Source organism: Oratosquilla oratoria, chromosome 11 (assembly GCF_046742065.1).
Source record: "Oratosquilla oratoria isolate Oo_2021 chromosome 11, ASM4674206v1, whole genome shotgun sequence".
NCBI classification, from domain to species: Eukaryota; Metazoa; Arthropoda; class Malacostraca; order Stomatopoda; family Squillidae; genus Oratosquilla; species Oratosquilla oratoria.
The window spans coordinates 12,845,523-12,860,522 of NC_134787.1; the positions used below are offsets into that span (position 1 = coordinate 12,845,523).

Below are 15,000 nucleotides of genomic sequence, written 5' to 3' on the forward strand. Positions count from 1 at the left end.
TAAATATACCTTGCTGGAATCTGGTTTGTGTTGCTGCACTTAAAGAAATGAGAGTGTAGTGGCCTTTGTGAAATACGGGTGTTTATGTGTAAACGATAATTTAAAAATATCTAGATAGAACTACATGTCATGTAGTTAGTAAAATATAAAGCAAAATTTCTGCAGATGTAGTTGTGTGTGTGCTAAAGCTGACAGTTAAGATTAAGTAGTAAAAAATAATAGTAATAAATGAATGAATAAATAGATAGATAGACGAATAAATAAATCAACAAAAAGACCCACTTTTAGTATCACACATAGACTATACTGAATAATTTGTTCATACTGGCATTTCATTCAAACTTCTCCTTGTAACTTACCAAGTAAATACAACTGGTCTGTAGTTTATACTGGAGACTTAGACGTTAATCCTTCCTTAACACTGACTTAACTAACGCAGTGATTTGCTGACCTTTTTGCTACGTGTATACACATTTCCCAAACATTAATTTCATATATATTGATTTGGCTAAGGACTGTAGATGTTATTCAGCAAAGGGCCGGACATCTGAATGAAAAAATTCTCAATAGGTCGAAACCCTTATCAGAAACAAAATAATAATAATAATAATAATAATAATAATAATAATAATAATAATAAATGTTTTATATTGGAATGTTATCCTCAGTGATTACTCTTCCGAACAGACTCCATCTCGGTTTGTCACAAGAATCTACAAATCATAATCTCTATCTACCAAAATAACATATCCACCACAACACTAAGAATTATCCACCACGATAGCACATCCATTCTCAGTGAGTCGTTCATGGCAAGGGCATCACATTGATCCAGCCCCTATGTTAAGCCATCCACCAAAAATGGTGTACCGTATATGTAACAGCAATTCAAACTTCACAGCTAGGCTTAGATCCTTAGCAACCCAAGACAATGTGTGATACATCCCTCATTTTTTTTTTTTTTTTTTTTTTTTTTGAGAGAGAGAGAGAGAGAGAGACAAGGACGCATGTCCCGCTATCCTCCTCCCATCCTCACACGTCCATCCGCATCCTCCATCCACATGGACCTCTGCACTGCATCCACCAAAACGTTTATCCGGGCCCATTCTGTCATGTTACACACACAGGCTTTCCCAGCATAGCCCTTCCGCCCTTAAACCTGTCCCATAATTCACACTGCATTATGCAAACACACTTCCTTTCTCCTACAACTGCCTCCGGCTTTCTGCCTCCTGTTTCCTGCTTCCTACCTCCTATTCCACTCTCCTCTCTTCCTTTTACCTTGGACGTAAGGTCTGCTTTGCCTCCCATAGTTTATTCTGTTATTATTGTCATTGTTGTTGGTTTTCTCTCTGGTTTGAAATCTAGCCCCCACCTACTTAGCCACATGCATTGTTGCTGCCTCACATCTAATCTTTGACTCTGCGTCTACCTCCTTTTGTTAATGTCCTATCATTATCATTTCTATTAATACCTCCTTTCATCAAACATTACCTCCTACGTCCTCAGTCACTGCCTTTCCTATTAGCCCTAACCCTGCGTCTCCCTCCTATTTTTTTTTTTTTATTATTATTATCTTTTTAATCTTCTTGCCTCTTCTTTCTTCCTTGGCCCTGCCTCTCCTCCGGCACCTTGCCACTCTGCTACCTCTTCACACCTCCAGAGTCTTGCCACAAACTGCCCCGTGTCTCTCTCTCTCTCTCTCCTGCCTCCTGCTTCCGTATTCATTGCTCTTTACGTTTTTAGATTACCGTCCAAACTCTTTCCCGCCCTTAAGTCGTATCAAACCGCACCAGCCAAACAGTGACTCCTCCCCCCCTCCCTCCCTCCCTCCCTCCCTTCCTCTTCTCCCATTCTCCCCCAACCCACCGCAACGTCCTTCAGTGCCCCCTCCTCTTCACCATCTCATTCACCACATCTCCACCATCACACTCGGTGCTCAGAAGCCACGCTTACATCACCCGCAGTGCATAAATCAGTGGACTCACCGCTCCCGTATCATTCATCATTCTCACCGAATTATTTCTGTTTCATGCAGAAGAGATGAGGTCGTAAAGGGGGCAAAGGAGAGCTTTAGGATAGTAGAAAGGAGAGAGACAGAAGTTAAAGTGATTAACATTTTTCTTTGGGTAAAGATTAGCCTTGAGTGAATGGAGAGTGATTCTGGTGTTGTTGAAGTCTTTCTTCGTGACTGCAGAGAACTTGGGAGGTACTTCGTGGTCTTGATCGATCGAAACTTCGATGAGACCGAGGTTCTTCGTCAGTCGAAGAGAAGCGTCCGATTTCTTTGTCTTCGTAAGGAGTCTCCGCGATGGAGGGGTTGAGATCACGACTCTACCTCTGACAGAGTGATTATATCACTTTAGCATCCCTGCGCAATTGTTTAGAGTGCGAAGTGACTTGTTTGTTTCACTGGAAATGCTCTGAACTGTTCTAATGTACAAGATCCCTTCAAAACATGTCTTCATTTTATTCTGAGTAATATATTTTTTTTTTTTTTTTTTTTTTTCCCGTCTTTGTGACATGAGAGTCAGTTCATGGAAGTTTTCTGTCCTTCAGTCAGAAAATATGGCTTGATATTTTTATTTCTGAAATCGTTATCATAATGGTTGAGTTCAGTGTCACGGAAATCCCTTTCTTAGAGAGAGCTAGGTTGTTGTCTCCTTGATATCACGTAGTCTCGCATCATATCCACTTCTGACCTCTCGTCCAAGTCGCGACGATCTAAGGCGCCCTATTATCATGGTATTAGAAAAGAATTTTTGTTTTTAAATGATATATATATATTCTATTATTATTCTTGTTTGTCATTGTTACTCGTTACTTTCTTTATATACTCTTTTTTTATACGAGGAATTATTTTTGAAATGACAAGCCATCATGCCCAAAAGAAAATGAGACTGGACAGTTATCCTGTACTCCCCTCCCCCCCACACACACATTCTACCTTCATGAACAACATTTACATGATCATAATCATTATGTATCTTTTAGTAAAACCAAATTAGACTCAACGAAATACTAAACAAATTTTCCTAAAATTCGCAACCAGCGTCTCAGAAACTCGGTTGATTTCCAGTATCATGCGATGATATACTAAAAATTACCATCCCACTTCCACGTAGTGGGAAGTGAGAAACCCCTGGCCAGGGCTGTCGGAAGTCAATGCAAGATGCACGCAGGGGTTCCCGGGAATCGAACTCACGACCATCGGATCATGAGTTCGACACGGTATCTACTGGGCTACCGTGGGACAATATATACTACATACTCTATTGTCTGACCTGTAAAGCACAGAATATCACCGACGGTGATTCTCTATCTCCACTTTGCTTCCAGTCTCCATCTTCTGGTTAAAGAGAGCAGGAGACACCAGCATCACCACTTCTCCATTACATTCATAAATATATAGTCTTTACCAGAACCCCTCATGCCCATAAGATTGCAATTTTTATGAGAAAATAAAAAACAAAAAACAAGAAACTTGGAAAGCCCTCTTGGAAAAATATATACAATACATGGGAGCATATTAAATAACCGCCCAAACTCCCCCCCCCCTCAAAAAAAAAAAAAAAAAAAACTGATTCATTGACTTGGTAAAAGACAGAGTCCTCTTTGTTGAGCGCCGTCCATCATGGTTGCCGTCTTTTGGCAGAGCGCTTGCCAGCTATGAGCCAGGGATACACGGAACTACAAAATACTGAACATGGTCATCTTTCAGCCGCCTATGAGAAGGTATTTTGGTGTTGGAGCACATAATGACTCAAAGTGTCCAGAAGAATGAGGTCTTAAAGCTGTCTGCCTTGCGCCAGCCGTATGTCCAGGAGCTAATGCAGAATGGGTCTGAGAATTTGGAATATCCTTCTGAGAAACTACTAAGACGCCTTCAAAATAGTTCAGTTAATTCTTAAAACCCGATGAAGAGGTTTACCTTGGCTAAATAAATTCGCTTGACGGCAGTCAAAATTATAAGAATTATCCTCGCCATTGGAGATTAAGAGTCTTTATTTTTAGATCTATCACAAAGTGGTGCCATCTAATTTTGTGTTATTTATAGACATCTTGCATAGGCATGTGCTCTCTGAAACGCTCACAATTACTAAGCTTTCATTAGAAACCTTTATAATCTTGTTCCGCAAAAGTATCCTCGCCCCTTGACAGCTTAACATTGATGAAGCTGTCCTCCACTTCCAAAGGTTATTTTTGACTTTGTATAGGAATATACGAGGAAACAACACAAAACATGTTCATCGGATAAGACCTAAGCTGTTGTCAGGAGGGAAATAGAAGTTACCAGAACATCTGCTGCTGAGTACGTCTGCCATACATTTGTTGAGAAGTAAGTATCGAACCACAGTTTCCCTCAAACTTGGTCATTGCAAGATGTAGTTTTAGCTCAGACATCCCAAATTTATCTAGAAGTGCAGCATATTAATACCCAAGACCCTTTACGTCTTGGGTTGAGATGGAGATTTTCGGTTTTGCAGTAAGAAAAGAAGAATGATAATGCTCTGCCGTCAGAATATGCCATAGCCTTAGGATACAAGAAAGCTGTCATCAGAACCCTGGAGTCTTGTATCATTACTATATCATTATTTTAATACGGAGCCAAGGAGGCATCGTTAAGCCGTGTCCAGACGATCGGGCGTGTCCGTCGGGCAGCGTGGTTGGCGGGCAAATACTAACGGGTCTGCCTTGCCCGTGAATATTGTCCACACGACCAAATTGCCAGTAGCGTGTGGAGTGCGGTACGACAAGCATAGCGCCTAGCATTGTCAAGAAGAAGATAGTGTACACCATGATAATTGCTTTGTGTCTAAAGAAAAAGAAGAGAAAGAAACGTGGGGTGTGGGAGGGAAGCCTGCTGTGGGTTCACGATATTAACTTTCATCTGGCAAGGTCGAAGCTCCTACAGCAGTGTTTCCCCACCTTTTCGAAATGATTACCCCAAAATTCATTTTCGCAGTTATTAATTACCCCATAGAACATATACCCGGTAATATCGGATGTTTTTTTTTCGCTGTCATCTGATGAACTGCATGGGCTATATAGCCCGCTATTGGCTGTATATATTTAAGGATCAAACACAAATGCTAATGTAGAGTATAGTGATATATTGGTAATTGGAGAGAGCGAAACTGATTGACTTGGTCAGGCTGCCTCTTCTCACACAGAACACCCATTTCCCCCAAAATATGGGTCGGTACCCTGTAGGACCTACCGGGCACCGCCTTAAGGCCTGTCTACACGAGCGGGCCTGATCGGCGGGTTTGCCCGTTAACGGGCAAATTCTCGCGGGCCTGCCCGTGAATGTTGTCCACACGACCGAAGTGATGAACAGCTGGGCCTGCCCGACGATGTTGCCAGTAGCGGGTGGAGTGCTGTACGAGAACCATGGTGCCTAGCATTGTCAAGAAAAAGATTTTGTGCTCTATGATAATAGCTGTGTGTCTCAAGAAGAAAAAGAAGAAAAGGATATGGTGTAAAGATTGGTTAAAGAAAAGAAGTATGTTTGGAAGCACTGCAACAATACTTCATGAACTACAAAGTAGTGAGGAACACGACTTCAGAAATTACCTGAGGATGAATGTAAGCACTTTTTACATCTTATTATCAAAGGTGGAGCCGTACATAGTGAAGAAAGACACAGTTATGAGAAACAGCATTACAGCAGAAGCTCGTCTGGAAGCAACTCTGCGATATTTAGCAAGTGGGTCTTCTTATTCGGAGTTGCAGTACAGTACACGCATATCAAAGCAAAGTTTGTCCCGCATAATACCAGAAACATGTAGGGCCATATACGAGGTGCTGAAGGCTGACTACTTACAGGTTAGTGAATCTGTTATAAACATGTTACGTGTAAATAATGTAAATATGTACCTGTGTTATGTTAATCACATGATTTATGTAACTGTAAATAAATAAGACTCAATTATGTATTATATTTTTATTATAATTATTATTGATTTGATAACGTTGGGTGTTATAGCATTTAAACTAATGAAACATATATAAATGATTGGGAATATTGTATTGTGTAATACATAATTGACTTAATTGCATACAATGCACATTCAAAACAATAAACAGACCATGCACTAGGAAAGAAATTAATATAATTCTGAACAAACTTAATGAACTTTTTGAGCGCTTATATAGATACATACAAATATGTATGTGATGTCGCTATACTTACATTTTGTCCAATACCTTTACCAAATAATAAAATTATTACATGATGACAGTTATTCTACGATCTTAGTAGACGAGGAAAGCCTTCCAAGTCGACCGAGAAAAATTATATCCTGAACTAACTTCTGAGCGTAAATCTGATTTTCACTATTCATTTCTTTAAGATTATTTGCAACCACAGTTCCGAAAGCAGAAAACACATTTTCTGTTTGAGACAATGATTTAAGTTCGTCATAAGCCTTTTGCATTAGTTGAGTTTCATCAATAATCGTTTTGCGTGGCTTTTTTGCTGGTCGTGCATGAGAAGGTCCTGGCGCATGCGGGTCTGACACCACATGTTGACCAGGTGGGATGTCAGCAGTTCCAGGTGTTACCTCGGAAGCATCAGCAGCAGCCAACAGTGGGTCATTAAAGATCTAGAATATAAGAAACTGTGTTACTTATGGTTATGTCATTGAATTACGTAATTAGGCAGTTATAGATCGAATTTTTTATAGGAAAACATTACCAGTACCATTCTCCTTATTTTTTATTTTTATTTTTATTTTTTTTTACGTTTGACAGATCCCTACAACCCCAGATGAGTGGATGCGTGTGGCACATGGCTTCAAAACACGGTGGAATTTCCCGAACTGCGTCGGAGCCATTGATGGGAAGCATATCTTGATAAGACCTCCGCCTGACAGTGTCTCCTATTTCTATAATTACAAAGGCAGCCATAGTATAGTTCTCATGGCTATTTGTGATGCTAATTGTGAATTTTTATATGTTGATATTGGCTGCAATGGGCGAGTGTCGGACGGTGGTGTGTGGGATAATACACTTATCAGTAGCCGTATTGTCACAGATACAGCAGGTCTCCCTAGCGATGCAAAACCTCAAGGAAGTGACAGAATGCTACCATACGTATTTGTGGCAGATGACGCTTTCCCCTTGCAACGCCACATTTTGAAACCGTTCTCTCACCAGACCCAAAGTAATGAGGAACGCATTTTTTCTTATCGCCTATCTAGGGCTAGACGTACAGCAGAGAACTCCTTTGGGATTTTAGCTAATAGATTTAGAATCTTTCTGTCACCCATAAACCTATCTCCAAACAAGGTTGAGGTGGTAGTATTAGCATGTACTGCCTTACATAACTTTCTTAGACGTGATCATGTCACGCAATATACGCCTGAGGGGTCTTTGGATTGTGAGGATGTTGCAAGATGTACAATCCTCCTTGGTACATGGCGTGAAACTCCGGACTTGTTGCAGCTACAAAGAAAACGACGGAACACAAGTAGAGAAGCTCAAAGTGTACGCCATGACTTTATGGAATATTTCAATAATGAAGGTGCAGTGTCATGGCAGTACAAAGCTGTGCAAAATCATTCCACCACTTAAATATTTTCCTTTCTTCATTATCACACTTATGACTACATATACTGAAATGGCAAATCCTCTTCACAACATGTATAGGCTATAGTAGTATAGTACATGTATGAACTTCTATGCAATATTTTGTTACAAACTGATTATTTCTATAACTAATTTTGTTTTGCAATAAAAACACAGATAATGTTATCTGAAGGTGTCATTTATATATTATTTTGTGTAAAATAAAATGTATAGTTCCATTAAATAACAGATGCAGTTATGTATTATGAATAACCTTTATTGATTCAATTTTCACTAACTTCTTAAACACAATGGGTATTGCTCGTATCAGCCATACTACTGAACTTCTCCAAGTTATCTATTAATAAAATCAAAGTCAGGTTAATTGCAATAAAAATTATTAACCATGCAGTTCACTATTCACGAGAGAGAGAGAGAGAGAGAAAACTTAGTCTTACCTCATAATCAGATGTTTCTCCGGAAGACGTATCCTCACCATTCCCAGTGTTTTGGCTTGTGTCCAAGTTTGACGATGAAGGTCTTGGATTTTCACTGTCATGGAGGAAAATCAGGTCATAGAAGCACCACAATTTAGGTACATAGATATCATCACTCCCAGCTCCTGACTTCTGTGAATTCTTTACTTTCTTGCATTCACGCCGATATTGGTTACGCAGCGTGTCTATTTTCTTTTTTATGTCATCCGTCGTAACGGAAGTACCATGCTCTCTCATCTCCGCGGCAATAGCCTTCACTGCTGTTATGCGTTTGTCTCTGTTCTTATAGCATTTCAGCTTCACATTCCATAAACATGGATTCTTACGATAAAGGTCAATCAAAGTACTAGTAAGTGCTTTAGACCAATAAATTGTTGGTGGCTCACTAGAGTTATCCTGGGCTGCCATCGTTAAATGTTCACTGTGCTACTATGCCGTGGAATGTGGGATGAAGGCCCGCTGTGGGTTCACGATATTATCTTGCGTCTGGCAGGGTAGAAACTCCAGCTACCGGGCACCAGCTCAGTGATTTCGCTCGGCGGCCTTTCGGGCAATTTGATCGTTTGCCCGTCAAATATGCCCGTTAACGGGCAAGCCCGCCGATCAGGCCCGCTCGTGTAGACAGGCCTTTAGATAATATAGTTACAGTATCTGAATTTGAGGAGAATCTCGGAAAAAATGACTAAGTCACTATTTGGATTCTCTGTGTTTATTGAAGAGAATTGTACTTTAAGAATAGAAAAGTCGTTCCAATGAAGAATCTTTAGGGAAAAACAAAACAAAACGTGAGACTCAGCGATGAAAGAAAGATCAGGTTTCATGGGCTAAAGTCGTTGAACCAATTTATCCGTTTGATGTGCGAGGACAGTTGGCGTGTCAAACTTCTTCCCAGAATAGACAGGAGAAGACAAAAGACTTCTCTCGTCTGGAGTCGACCAGACTCTTCGCCCCGCTCTCTGTCACTCAGCTCCAAAGCCGCACATTCGGCGTGTGAACCACCTTGTTGCTTGGAACAAACGAGCTGACAAAGCAATTCAGGAAAGACCTAAGACCTATGATGAGCGTTAGGGACGGAAGAAAACGGAGAATGGAGAGCTCGAGCCGGTATGACCCTGCATTCCTGCCCTACCAACCTCACTGAATATCAAAGTGTGGGATTAGTTTATTCTAAGTGATGATAAATGACAGTCAAGCAAGTCAGTCAATACGTGACAATGACATGTGAAATGAGAGGAAACTACTTTCATTTGACTCATCTTACTTCATGTTTATTCATAACACAAAGACGATTTATACATACATATATACATATACATACATTATATATATATATATATATATATATATATATACACACACAGGGTGAGCCAAAAGTAGGTGGACATTAAATGATAACATTTATTTAGAGATTACGTATATACACAATTATATGTACTAACACAGTTATTACATTGAGAATTAAATTTTATTGTGAACATTAATACAAAAGCTTTTGAATTCTATTAACGCAGGTGCTCAAACTGTTTTCCATCACGATTTACACAGCTTTGAATTCTGCCTCTTACTCTTCGACAAACATTTTTGCACAAGTCTGTCTGGGTATCAATTTCTTGAAATGCATCTCTTATGTAAATTCTTCAAATCACAGACACTTCTTGGTTTTCGACTATAAACTTTGTCCTTAAGTACTCCCCAAAAGAAAAAGTTCATCTGTGTCAAGTCCGGTGAACGTGCCGGCCAATCAACTGGGCCTCTTCGTCCAATCCATTCCCAGGAAATGTTTCATCAAGATACGGACTTCTCTTGAATAATGTGGAGGGGCCCCATCTTGTTGAAAATAAAGGTCATGTGAATTAGACTGTTGTTCTAACTTGGGAACTGCCTGATTTATTAAAATCTCGAGATAGTTATCTTCTGTGACCGTTCCATTAAGAAAAAAAAAAAAAGGTCCTAAAACACCAGAGCTTGATATACCACTCCAAACATTGACACCAGGCTGATTTAGCTGTTGCTCTAATGTTAAATACATGTTACTATACCAGTAAACACAATTATGTCTGTTAATGAATACAATAATTATTGTGATAATATATCTGATACATAAACCTATTCCACATACTGTCCACCTACTTTTGGCTCACCCTGTGTGTATATATATATGGCATTAAAAGTGATTGCTAATTTAGGATTTTGTATTTTCTTTAAGATATCCTCTTTATTTCACATTGCTATCTTAATCTCTTTTTTCAAGTTGTGAGACGATTTCTCCCTAGGAAGTCATCTAAGTTGCCATATCGCGATTTCGAGTCTCATTGACTCTTCTTCGGAGGTTTGGAAGCGGGATTTTATCGTCTCGGTGGAAGACATAGGAATGGTGGCTTCTTGGTTCTGTTCGGTATTTAAGATGTACTGACGATGTTTATCTCGTTCGTCCTTGTCGCTGATTGGCTGGACGAACGAGGGAGACGACGTAAATACGCCTTAAAAACTGGCCAGACACAAAACGGTAGCATTCCCATCTCTTCCACCAAGACGACAAAATCACACTTCCACGCCACTGAAGAAGAGTCAATGAGACTCGAAATCGCGATATGGCAACTCAGATGACCTCCTATGGAGAAACCACCTTACATTTTGAAAGAGAGACTAAGATAATCTTGGGAAATAAGGAGAATATATTAAAGAAAATACAAAATACTAAACTAGCCATCACTTTTAATGACATATATGTATATATGTACACATATATATATATATATATATATATATGTATATATATATATATATGTATATGTATATATATATGATCGAGTGGAAGGGTGGTGAGGTAAACAAAAACCGTTGAAGTTTTATTACACACACACACACACACACACACACACACACACACACACACTGTGGCAGAGTTGGTAGAGCGCTGGACTGGGAAGTACGATGGTGCTCGCAGTACCCAGTTCGAATCCTGCCCAGGGCCGAAATTATTTCGGTATCGCTGTGCTTTGGGTCGTTACTCTGACTCTCGTGGGCGGGGAGTTGGGTGTGTGTGTGTGTGAAAGGTCATAGCATTACCCATAGATCGGTCATACGAGCTCTGAGCTCTCTTCCGGGAGGGAAATAGCTGTCGATCACGAGGCCAACACGTGATCCAAAGACCAAGGTGAAAGACCAAGGTGAATACACACACACACACACACACACACACACACACACACGCACACACGCGCACGCGCGTATATATATATATATATATATATGTATGTATGTATGTATGTATCAACCACAATACACTTTAATTTTAAGCCATCAACATCGAGAGAGACTCGAAGAGGCCACATGCAGAAACTGAAACATGGTGCGGCCAAGGATTAGAACCGGGGCTAGCACGTGACAAGTGAAAGAGGTTGATAGATAAGGTAGAAAAGAGAATTTTAACTTATGTGTAGGATGTTTGAAAACAATAGGCCGCGAAGGAGTTGCATAATCTCGCTCCCGTCTAAGGTTTATAAACAACCGCTAGGGAACAGATTTTAATGATGATATAACAATAGTTAAACTAAGCTATTCCTACCTCGATATCGAGATTGCTTGTATAAGCAGTATTGCTTAAGACGTTGTATTCTTTCTCATTGGAGAAGGGTGGACGAGGAGAAAAAATTATTGATACACGGAAGAAAAGTCGCGCCTTTGGGGGAGACACTTATTTGTAACAGTAAAGATCACTGGATGAATAAAACGGTGACGTCGGTTCAGAGGTGGCCTAGTGAGTGGATTGAGGATTCCAGGCGGGAATACCTTGGTGTAAATTAACAAGCCAAGTGTAATATTATTCGGGAAGAAACGAAGAAAATGTTTTACCCAGTTTAATTCATCCCATCGAGAAATATTACGTAATACAGAAAGATATGATGAAAAATATACTTAAGTGAAGGGAAGTTGAAAGTGAGAGAAGAAATACAAAACAATATAAGGGAACAGTTAACAGAATTTAACCAGTAATTACGGAGAGACGCGGGGTTGAAAACAAGTGTTAGTGACTTAACTGATTGCTCTTGATGGAGCAATCGATTAAGTCACTAACACTTGTCACGTGCAAGCCCCGGTTCGAGTCCTTGGCCGTACCACGTTTCAATTTCTGCATGTGGCCTCGAGTCTCTCTCGATGTTGATGACTTAGAATTAAAGTGTATTGTGGTTGATAAAAATGTATATCTTATCACTGTGACCCATTCACTGTTGTATATATATATATATATATATATATATATATATATATTATACATATTTCTCATCTACTAAACACGTGAGAAATTCGATTTGATATCACAGATAACAACATTGGTCACTCACTATTACTGATATCCAAAGCCATGACCAGATTTGATCAAAGAATTTTTAATTCATATTCAGCGAATGTTACCCTCTGTGAAGTCAATGATGATCATGAAATCTGTAGTTCTTTCCATTAGGGAAACCGAAATAGTGTACAGGTCGAGGCCAGGATTTGGATTGAATTTATTCATATTAACCCTCTCTCTCTCTCTCTCTCTCTCTCTCTCTCTCTCTCTCACACACACACACACACACACACACACACTCTCACTCTCTCATTCTTTCTCTCAGTTGGCCTATGTTTATTTGTCTCTCCTTTCTTCTATCTTTAGCTCTGTCTTTCCTCTGCCTATCTTGGAATTTCTAGACTCCCCCCCCCCGTCCCTTCGTATTCCTTACCTCTTTTTTTCCTTTATAAATTTTTCTTTCTCTCTCAAATCGTTCTCCTCCTTTCTCATGACATTTTTGTTCTCAGCCTCACATTCTCTAGTTACTTTATCTCACTCTGACCTCAGGGGGAAGAGGAGAAGGGGAAGGGGAGCTGGGGGGGAGAGAGAGGGGGAATGGGGGAAAATGTCTTAGCCAGTTCTTAACGGATTTTGTCTTCCATTACTTCGTCTCCTCTGAGTGTCTCTTCCTCTCTTTTGGCTTTTCGTCTTGTCAGTTCTTCTTCTGCTCTCTTCTGCTCTCTTCTGCCGCTTGGTTCTTCCGGTCGCTTCGTTTCCTTTGGCTCCTTTTTGCTCTTCTTTCTTTATTTCTTCTTTTTAGCCGTTTTTTCCGACTTTACTCATTATGTTCTTCTTAGCTTTCTCAGTAAGTCAACTCGTTTTTTTTTTACCTGTAGGTTCTTCATCTCCTCTTTCTCTTTCTCCTCCTCCTCCTCATCGTCGTCGTCCTCCTCCCCCCTCCTCCTCTTTCTCCTCTTCCTACTCCTCCTCGTCCTCCTCCTCGTCCTCCTCCTACTCCTCCTTTTACTCCTCATCTACCTCCAGCTCCTCCTCTTCCTCCTACAGCTCCTGCAGCTCGTCCTCACATCCCTCTTTCTCCAACTCCTCCTCCTCCTCCTCCTCCAGCTCCTCCTCCATCTCCTCCTCCAGTTCCTCCTCAAGCACTTCCTCCTCCTCTTTCTCGTCCTCCAAGTTCTCCTCCTCTTCCAGCTCCTCCTCCTGCATCTCTTCCTCCTCCTCATCTTCCTCCTCCTCCTCCTCGTCCACATCTTCCTCCTCCTCCTTGTCCACCTCTTCCTCCTCCTCCTCTAGCACTTCCTCCTCCTCCAGCACTTCCTCCTCCTCCAGCTCTTTCTCGTCCTCCAGGTTTTGCTCCTCTTCCAGCTCCTCCTCCTTCTCCACGTCCGCCTCTTCCTCCTCCTACTCCTCCTGCTCCTTTTCCTCCTCCTCCTCCAACTTTTCTCTTCCAGCTCCTTCTCCAACTTCTCCTTTTCCTTCTCTTCCTTCTCCTCCTCCTCATCTTCCTCTTCCTTCTCCTCCTCCTCCTCCTCCTCTTCACTCTCCTTCTATCCCTTCTGTTCCTACTTCACTCTTTCCTCCACATTCTTTTCCTCCTCTTCTCCCACGTTCTTTTCTTTTACTTTTCCTTTTCATCCACTTCTCCGCCTCCTCTTTCTCCTCCTCCACCTCTTCCTCTTCCTCCTCGTCTACCTCTTCCTCCTCCTCCTCCTACTCCTCCAGCTCTTCTTCCTCCTCCTCCGCCTCCTTTTCCTCCTCCTCCACCTTCTCATCCTCCTCCTCTTCTTTCTCCACTTTCTCTTCCTTCTCCTCTTCCTCTTCCTTTGCCTACATATTTCTTCCTCTTGTCCTTCTCCTCCTCCTTCACCTGCGTCGTACGTCCTCTTCCTCGTCCTCCTTCTAAACCTCCTTTTTCTCCTCCTCCACCTCTTCCTCTTCCTCCTCCTCCTCGTCTACCTCTTCCTCCTCCTCCTCCTGCTCTTCCTCCTCCTCCTCCTCCTCCTCCTCCGCCTCCTTTTCCTCCTCCTCCTCCCCCTCCTACTCCTGCTCTTCCTCCTCCTCCTCCGCCTCCTTTTCCTCCTCCTCCTCCACCTTCTCATCCTCATCCTCTTCTTTCTCCACTTTCTCTTCCTTCTCCACTTCCTCTTCCTTTTCCTACATATTTCTTCCTCTTGTCCTTCTCCTCCTCCTTCACCTGCGTCGTACGTCCTCTTCTTCGTCCTCCTTCTAAACCTCCTTTTTCTCCTCCTCCTCCTTGTACTCCACCTCTCCTCATCTTCCGACTCTTTCTTGTACTCCTCTCTTCGTCCGCATAATCCTCCACTTACTCCTCTTTCCTCCTTACCCACCTCTTTCTTCTCCTTCCTTCACCCACATTCTCTTTCTCATCCACCTTCTCCTCTTCCTTATCATCTACTTTTTCCTCTTCCTCCTCTTCCCTCTCTTCTTTGTCCTCCTCCTCGTCAACCTCCTCGTCCTCCTCCTCCTCCTCTTTCTTTACTTCCTCTTTGTCTTCTTCCACTTTCTCCTTCCCTTCCCCACCTACATTGCATATTCTCTTCCTCCTCCTCCTCTTCCTATTCCTCCAATTATCCTCCTCCTCTGTCTTCCTCCTCCCCCTCCCCCTCCTCCCCCTCC

At 41.5% G+C, this 15,000-nt stretch overlaps 1 protein-coding gene across 1 annotated transcript; it reads right to left on the minus strand.

The window, feature by feature from the left end:
- Nucleotides 1-5,822: 5,822 nt before the first annotated feature.
- Nucleotides 5,823-8,698, minus strand: LOC143029594 (uncharacterized). The gene is made up of 2 exons (XM_076192298.1): nt 8,031-8,698; nt 5,823-6,608 (listed from the first exon to the last, which is right to left on the minus strand). The coding sequence occupies exons 1-2, from the start codon at nt 8,475-8,477 to the stop codon at nt 6,246-6,248; spliced, it is 810 nt and encodes a 269-aa protein (XP_076048413.1). The 5' UTR covers nt 8,478-8,698; the 3' UTR covers nt 5,823-6,245.
- Between the last annotated feature and the right edge of the window lie 6,302 nt (nt 8,699-15,000).

Excerpts from the sequence above, each read along its gene's own strand:
- LOC143029594 (XM_076192298.1), bottom strand. The coding sequence starts at position 8,477 with ATGGCAGCCCAGGATAACTCTAGTGAGCCACCAACAATTTATTGGTCT. Across the intron at positions 6,609-8,030 it reads GAGAAACATCTGATTATGAG|ATCTTTAATGACCCACTGTT; the intron begins GTAAGACTAAGT and ends CTTATATTCTAG.